The sequence below is a fragment of the Mandrillus leucophaeus genome, unplaced genomic scaffold, assembly GCF_000951045.1.
Source record: "Mandrillus leucophaeus isolate KB7577 unplaced genomic scaffold, Mleu.le_1.0 Scaffold210, whole genome shotgun sequence".
NCBI classification, from domain to species: domain Eukaryota; kingdom Metazoa; phylum Chordata; class Mammalia; order Primates; family Cercopithecidae; genus Mandrillus; species Mandrillus leucophaeus.
In genome coordinates, this window is record NW_012102144.1 from 512,430 (window position 1) to 520,580 (window position 8,151).

General features: G+C 40.4%; 1 protein-coding gene across 1 annotated transcript in view; it reads left to right on the top strand.

Moving 5' to 3' along the window:
* The window catches only part of SNTN (sentan, cilia apical structure protein), a 13,901-nt gene extending 5,851 nt beyond the window's left edge, over positions 1–8,050 (top strand). The window contains 2 exon segments of the mRNA XM_011980341.1: positions 3,106–3,245; positions 7,350–8,050. Coding sequence (XP_011835731.1) covers positions 3,106–3,245; positions 7,350–7,508 — 299 coding nt within the window. The 3' untranslated portion in view covers positions 7,509–8,050.
* Positions 8,051–8,151: the final 101 nt, after the last annotated feature.

Consider the following 8,151-nt stretch of genomic DNA (forward strand, 5'->3'; position numbering starts at 1 on the left):
CACCGTGCCTGGCCTCTTTTTACTTCTTTAATGTGGCTATCTATCAGAAATTTTAAAATTATGATTGTGGTTCAAATTGTTTTTGGTGGGGGGGCAGCACTGATGTAGAAGATAATGTAGACAGAGTGTTTCAGTGTGAAGATTATGAAAAGGTTACGTTTAAGAATTATAGAAGCACAAAGGAGGGACATGTAGCCCCATCTGGGAGTTTGGGAAAGAGTTCTGCAAAATCCACTGCCTGAAAAAACAACACCTAGAGGCAGTGTGCATCTTGGAGTGAAACCAGAGTTGTTGTGAGGCAAGCTGTAATACTTAGCCTCTCGCTGTCTCCATTTCTTCATCGATAGAGTGGGGTTGATACTAAGACCTACCTCATCAGACTGACATCAGAATATAGTGAGTTGAATCATGTGCATGCATCCCATGGAGGAGTGATTGGCACGTAGAATGTGTGTCATATATTATTGCCCTCCAGAACACAAGCTCCGAAAAGTCAGGGTTTGTTCTTTTGATGTTGCTCACTGCTCTACGCCCCAGAAGTATCACAGGGCCTGGTAATACTTGCCAATAAATGCTTGTTGGATGGATAGAGTATTTAGGGACTACATACAGTTCAGTATTATTAAAGTACTGACAGTGAGCTAGAGAATAACAAAGAGGGCAGCAGAACCCGGCCGGGCTTAATGTCCTTCCCTGTACCCCCATTCCAGAGGCAAGAGAGCCAATAAAAGATGCCAAAAGAGAAACAGCAGCCCCTTGTGTTTTCAGTTGCACTTAGCCCTTTACAATATGCTTTCACATACTAGTTCCCAACTCTGCAAGGCAGACAGCGAAGGAATTAAGAGGCAACATGCTGGGTTTATTAAGGGAAGAATCCAACCATAGAAACAGGAAACTGAAACGCCTCACCAAATATCATCAGTGTTATTAGAACAACCAGAGTTCCTCGTTATCTTTTATTTTTAATATTTTCTAGCTCTGTTTTTACCATGGCCATATGCTATTTTATAGTCAGGGGAAAGGCATGCTAAGAGATGGAGGAAAAGAATGGGAAGTTGGCTAGCTAGACCAGATGGAGTTCCCATTTCAGAGTGCTGTCAGACCCAAACTTCATTAGAGGGTCAAAAAATATCTGGATTCCACAATCACCATGGGGATGCCCTTGCAAAAAGATACTCCTAAGTGGCTGATCTTTCTATGGACTTTGAAGTCAAAGGTTTCAAATACTTTCTTTGCCATTTCTTAGCAATGTGAACTTTATTTAACCAAATATATAGCCTGGGCACTGCTCAGAGATACGATAAAAACCGAGAAGGCCCACACACTCCCTCCTTTCACCCATTTATCTTCAGTCTTGTCCCTCCTCATCATCTTTAACTGAAAATTTAGATGCTCAAAATGCTTCGATGCCTTCTCTTTCCACTTTGAAGAAAATCCGGATTCCCTTACATGGCCTATAAGTCCTGTGTGATCTAGCTTTTGCCCACAAACATTCTTCTGGCCCCTAGACTCTAGTCACAACTGTCTTCTTTCAGAAATCTGCCAAATATGCCAGATTTCTTCCGACCTGAGCCTTCACATATCTGGCTTCCCGAGCCTGGAACATTCAGCAAATTCCTAATCTCACCCTGACCCTTACCCTTTTCATGGCTGGCTCCTCCTCATGCTAGTAATCTTAGCTTAAATATTAATCTACTCATGGAGGCCTTCCAGAGCACCCATCTAAGTAGTTTTCTACCCAGACCCACTCTGTGATTTTTTTTCCTGTCTCAGTACCTTCCTTGCTTCATACACCACAAGTTGTAAATATATATATATATATAAAAAAATAAAATATGTATGTGGACATATAACAAAAAATAAATACGTGTGTATACATACACATACTCTTGATTATTATTGATTTCTCTGCTAGATCGTAAGATCTGTGAGAGTAGAAACCACATCTGAGGTTTTTTAATTAAAAAAAAAGTAAGGACAAGGATCTTGCTCTGTTGACCAGGCTGGTCTCAAACTCCTGGCCTCAAGCAATCACCCCATCTCAGCCTTCCAAAGTGCTAGAATTATAGGCATGAGACACTGTGCCTGGCCCCACATCTGGGTTTGTTCCCTCTATGTGCTGGGAAGTGCCAGGCACTTAGTAAGCACTCAATATGAAAATCATGTTATTCTGACGGAACATCATTCTTTGAACCTGTCATTGTTGCACACTACCTGGGCTGAAAGCTGGGAGATTTTATTTTCTTCGCATTCATTCATTTAACAGCATATATTAGCACCTACAATGTAGTAGACATTTGTACTGGTCACTGGGAATATAGTGATTTTTAAGAAAAAAAGATCTGATCCCTAGCCCATGGAGACTGTTTTCTAGTTGAGGAAAGGACAGATAAACATGTAATAACTGTAAAGTGTGGTAAGTTATACACTAGGGATGTATTGGTGACTAAAAGAACACAGAGCATATGAATTTTCTTCATGGTACCTTGTACATTTCCCTGTGTTCACAGCAATGCAGCGGAAAGAAACAAATTAGCATTGCCCTATCAAGGAGCTTACCTGAGAGAAACCAGCTGGGAGATCACTCTGTTTTAGGCCACGAGTCAAAGAGAACCCTTATTCATCATTATAGCAAAGAGCTTTTCCCGAAAGTCATTCTCCTTTATCATACTGACATGAAGTGATGCTGTGTCTGACACAGAATATAAATTCCACAAGAGCAGGACTTCATTTTATTCAGTGATTCCTAATATCAAGGACTGAGCCTCATCCATAGTAGATGCTCTATCAATATTTGTTGAATAGCTGAATGAAATTACAGATCAGAAAACCAAAGCATACAGAGGGACTTTTCTAAGGTCACATGGCAACCAGTTGGTAAATCTCATTTCTAACTCTACTAATTCTAATTGCTATTAAGGGAAATTTTGTTCTCCATTGTTTAAAGATGCAGGATCGGAAACTCCCGCATCCTGCTCCCAGATAGGAGGCAAAGGGCCAAGATTTAGAAGGTTCCCCACGGTTCCCTTGAAAGATACAACAGCAGGTCTGGGGAAGGGTTATTTCTAACTCAGGATATTTCGTTGCACATTTCTTCTCTCCTAGCTCTGAGGAAGTGCTCAGATCTGGAAAAAGCCATTGCCACCACTGCTCTGATTTTCAGAAATTCTTCTGACTCTGATGGTAAACTTGAAAAAGCTACTGCCAAAGATCTGCTGCAAACCCAATTTGGGAATTTCACAGAGGTAAGAGAATTAACTTGCATAAAGAAACAGGAACCACACCCTCATGGCTGACCCAACGAGCGAATCACTCCACCTCCAGGTCCCTGTCATGTTGTCTCACGTAACAAATGTTTATTGAACACCTACCTTATGCCAGGCAGTGAGCTGCACTGGAGTTGTTGCAGTGAAGACAGGAATCCTCAGCAGGGGAAAGAAATATGTTAAAAAAGTAATTAAAAATAGTCGAAGGATGTGAAAGAGTAGAACATTCAGTGAGAGTAAAACAGAGGAACTATCTTAGGGCAGGTAGTCAAAGATGGAGTCCTGGAAAACTAAGGTATAGCTGAGATCTGAAGGGTGAGCAGGAGGTAGCTAGGCCAGGGGGAGTAAGAATGATGGCATCCCAAGCAGAGATCTGGAGGACCAGTTGGTGAGAAGGGATGGGACGGTAGCTGGGAAGTGGTTAGAGATGAGGCTGGGAAGGTGAGGAGAAGCCAAATCTTACAGAAGCACAGCCTGATAGCAAGAGGAAGCCAGGAATGGTTTCTACGTTCAGGCCTAAGAAATTACACCAGCTGCAGTACAGAGAACAGACTGGGGTTGGGGGTGGAATAGGAAAAAAGGGAATAACTAACTGTGGGGAGGCAATTCAAGAGAAAGACGGTAATGGCTTAGACTACGGCGATGAAGATGGAGAGAAACAAACAAATAGTAGAGATGTTTAGAAGGTGGAATGAACAAGATCTAACAACTGATTGACTGTGAGAGTTGAACGACAGGAAAGCAAATGATGACAACCCAATTTCTGACTTAGGAAAGAAATGATGGTATTCCCATTCCTAGAGAAGAAAAAGGCTAAAGAATAAGCAGGTTTGAGGTGGGGTGGAGGAAGGGAGGAGACGCTGAATTCCATTAGGATGTGTCAATGTTAAGATGTCCATGAAACATTTAAGAGGAGAGACTTAGCAACAGGATAGATGACTTCAAAGGTGAGAATAGAGATCTGTGTTCAAAATATAGAAATGAGAGTCAGCAGTATATATTCAGTCACTGGCCTAAAGGTTACTACCTTACTCACCTAAGGGTATATTTCTCAAACTTCAGCCATTGAACACCACAGTTAGTATTTTTCCCACATCTGCCTATAGCCTGTGTTGCTTTGAACTTTTCCTTTATGTTTCTTTCTACTTAAGTAAATTTTTATAAGGACACTGTATCATTATTCTTATTATAAATTCAGTGGATGAGAGTAAAAAATAGTAGTGAAAAAAATAGATGACTATCAATTTTTATTTAGTGTTTAATATTTATTCTTGCATCACCTAAAATGGCATTACATTCTATCAGCAGTATATGTTCATATTTTGGAAAATACCAGCCTAGGGAAAATGTGTAAGAGGAAAAGAGGGCCTCATATCAGCTTAAACTATCAATATTTATTGATGGGAAGAGCAATAAAGCACATAGAGGCAGTCTCCAAGTCCCTGTATCTCTTCTGAAATATTGAAAAGATAGTGTCCTCTCTATATATGCACACATATACATACATACACACCAATATATGGTTTCAGTGCACTACAGTTATACAAGATGTCACCCACTGCGGGGAGCTGAGTCAAGGGTACAACTTTCTGTGAGTGGGTGATTATTTCAAGAGAGAAAGAGAGAATATAGTGTAATGTACAGATAAATGAATGGAAAGAAATGTTAATAAGGGTTAGCTATTTTGAGTAATGGGGTAAAAGGTTACAGTCACAGTCCTTTTTTTAAATTTACTTTTTCTAAATGTTCTATATTAAGCATGTATTTTTCTGATTTTTTTTTCGGGGGGAAGCTACTTTTTCAGGCAGAAATATCAGGCAGAATTTATTAAAAGATAACAAGTTTTGGGGAGTCTAAGGAAAGGATGGGTAAATAAATCCTATACCATTTGCCTGCATCCAAGGCCAAAAGAAATGGGGCCCATATGCCAGACAGAAAAGGGGCTCATTACCTGGTAGCCTGGCAAATGCTCACCAAGCTTTTAACACATGAAAATGAAGAACTAGTGGATGCATCATCTTGATGTAACTCATCATCCCTGTCAGAACACCAGGGGAAAAGAATTAAAAACCAGTCCTTAGGAAAGACACCTTCAGCCTCATGTCTCTCAGTGTAGGCTAAACCCTAGAAGTACAGCCAATTTCTGGGTCTCTCTAGCATCAGGCACACCCAGGACTCAGTGTAATCTTGCCCTCTGCTCAAGATGAAAGCGGAGCCATATTTCAGGGACTTGAGGGGGCAATTCATCCCAAGGCATTCTCTTCAATGTCTGTCAGAATGCTGCCTTGGCCCAACCACCGCACTCCATGAGACCCCGTAGGGCAGGTGCATGCACGTGAGTCAACGGTAAAGCTCAGGAGCCCACTTCATACCTAACTGGACTTTCTCCTCAATCCCAGTTGTGTCCTCTGATAAACGGAGCTGGTTCTTTTGGCTAAGGCCTGAGTTCTAAGGGGAACATTGCCGTTCCCATAGGGCTAAACGTGCTTTTGGGGATCTTAGCACCTTATAACCAGTCAGACAGAATAAAACAAAGCACCTAAAGGCTCTACTGGGAAGATACAGAAAGATGACAGGTCATGCCCCAGGAGGACTGGACCTCAGAAAATGGTGCGCTCTTAAAATATGCAGGAAAAAAAAGAAGAAGACCAATACCTATCTCGTACCCCTGAGCAAACAGTGTGCCATTCTGCTAGTAGAGTGGCAGCATCTACCTGTGTCTTGGAATCTGACCCTTTCCAAATAGCACTCAGCTGTTTTGGAGGGAGAGCGTAGAGAGCGCCCCTTGGCCCTCATGGATAGGGTGACGGTGACCTCTTGAGGAGAAACAGCTGTGAGAAACCAGAATGAGCCTAAGCCTATAAGAGGAATGTAGCATCATTCCCAAAGTGCCTTAGTCATTGCTGTGATGGCTTTGTACAGCTAGCACATAGGTGAGCATTTGGGGTCAAACTAAATGCAAATATGGTTCAATATAATGGTGAATCAAATGACTCTAACATTTTTAACATCACTGGGAAAGATATTTCACAAGCTGTGATTTGAAACTAAAAGGTCTCTCCATTTATATACTATTAAGATGTTTTCCTTCAATCTGATGATGTACAAAGACTATGAACATATATTTGATTTATAATCAAACTGAATGCTAAATAATCTTTCAAAGCACGTATTTTCTTTTAGCATATTGTATTCTATATTTCTGCATAATCTTAAGGCTCAGATAATGAACTCATGGTGGATACCTTCCCTAACACAAAGATTATATTTTGAAAATTTAAAAACACAGTATGTGTGTTCAAAGAAAGACAGAATAGCTGAGCAGTTAAGAGTGTGGGCTCTCAAGAGGTAGAAAGGCTTCAAACCCTGGCTCCACACCAAAACCTTCCCAGCTTGGGGCAAGTTGATTATCACCTGTCTCTGATAACTGCATCTGTAGAATAAGGATAATAGTAGTATATATTCAATAAGGTCACTATGATGGTTAGATAAGGTAACGCATAAAAAGATTTAACATGGTGTTTTACTGGTAGCACTGTTGGCAACTTGATGTGTTATTATTGTTAATAACATGTTTATTATTTACTATGATTTGGATGTTTGTCCCTTCCAAACTCCATGTTGAAATTTGATCTCCAATGTAGGAGGTGGGACCTTATGGGAGGTGTTTGAAGCCATGGGACAAGAGCCCTCATGAATAAATGAATGACCTCCCTTTTGTGTGGGAGTGTTGAGTGAGTTCTCACTCTATTAGTTACCACGAGAGCTGGTTGTTCAAAAGAGCCTGGCACTTCCCTCCTCCTCTTGCATCCTCTCTTGCCGTGTGATCTGTGCATACACCAGCTCCCCTTCACTTTCTACCATGAGTAGAAGCCCTCTGAGGTCCTCACCAGTTGCAGATGCCTCATCTTGAACTTTCCAGCCATCAGAATCGCAAGCCAAATTTTTCTTTTTTCTTTATAAATCACCCAGTCTCAGGTATTCTGTTACAGCAACACTGACCAGACTAAGACATTATTGTTTATGATCTGTAAACCTAAAGTCTATACGATGAATTTGGTTTTTATTTCTCTATTCTCACAGGGACAAGAAACCAAGCCAAAATACAGAGAGATCCTTTCTGAACTTGATGAGCACACAGAAAACAAGCTAGATTTTGAAGACTTCATGGTCTTGCTCTTAAGCATCACTGTCATGTCAGATCTGCTACAAAATATATGGAGTGTAAAAATTATGAAATAGTCTCAAATAAGATGTATAAAATAATGGCAAAAGACAATAAAGTGTTTCCATCTTATTTTTGATTAACTGAATATATCAATCATGCAGCTGGAATTGCCTAGGATAGTTCTGATTGCTAGTATTCAGATTCAATGTAACTCCAAAAATTTACCCATACACTTCAGGACTGTTTGAATGATAAGGTCTCTGTATGCTTTACAATATGATAGATTTTATATCACTGAATAATGCATTGCTTTTGCTGAGTCAAAGGTGACCTAGAGCCTCTACTTATAGTCATTGAGTCACTCATTCATTCACTAAACATTTGTTGAGCATCTGCTTGATGGGACTGCTGAGGATACAGTAATGAATCAGGCAGACAGTTCCCTCCTTCAGACATGCTGGCAGAAGTCTAGCAGAAGAGATGGACATTGAACAATTTTTAATTAATTGCATACACAGTATAATTAGAATTGAAATAAGGGCTATAGGATGCTAAAAGAGATTATCACCTGATGTGAGTTCAAAGGTCAGAGAAGCTTTACTGACATTCTATAAAAGGCAAAACAAAAAACAAAGAAATTGGTCTGTGGATGCAAGGGATATGGGTAGGAAATGAGGCTGTCCACGAACGGGCACAAGGAGCCTTTTTCTTTTCTTT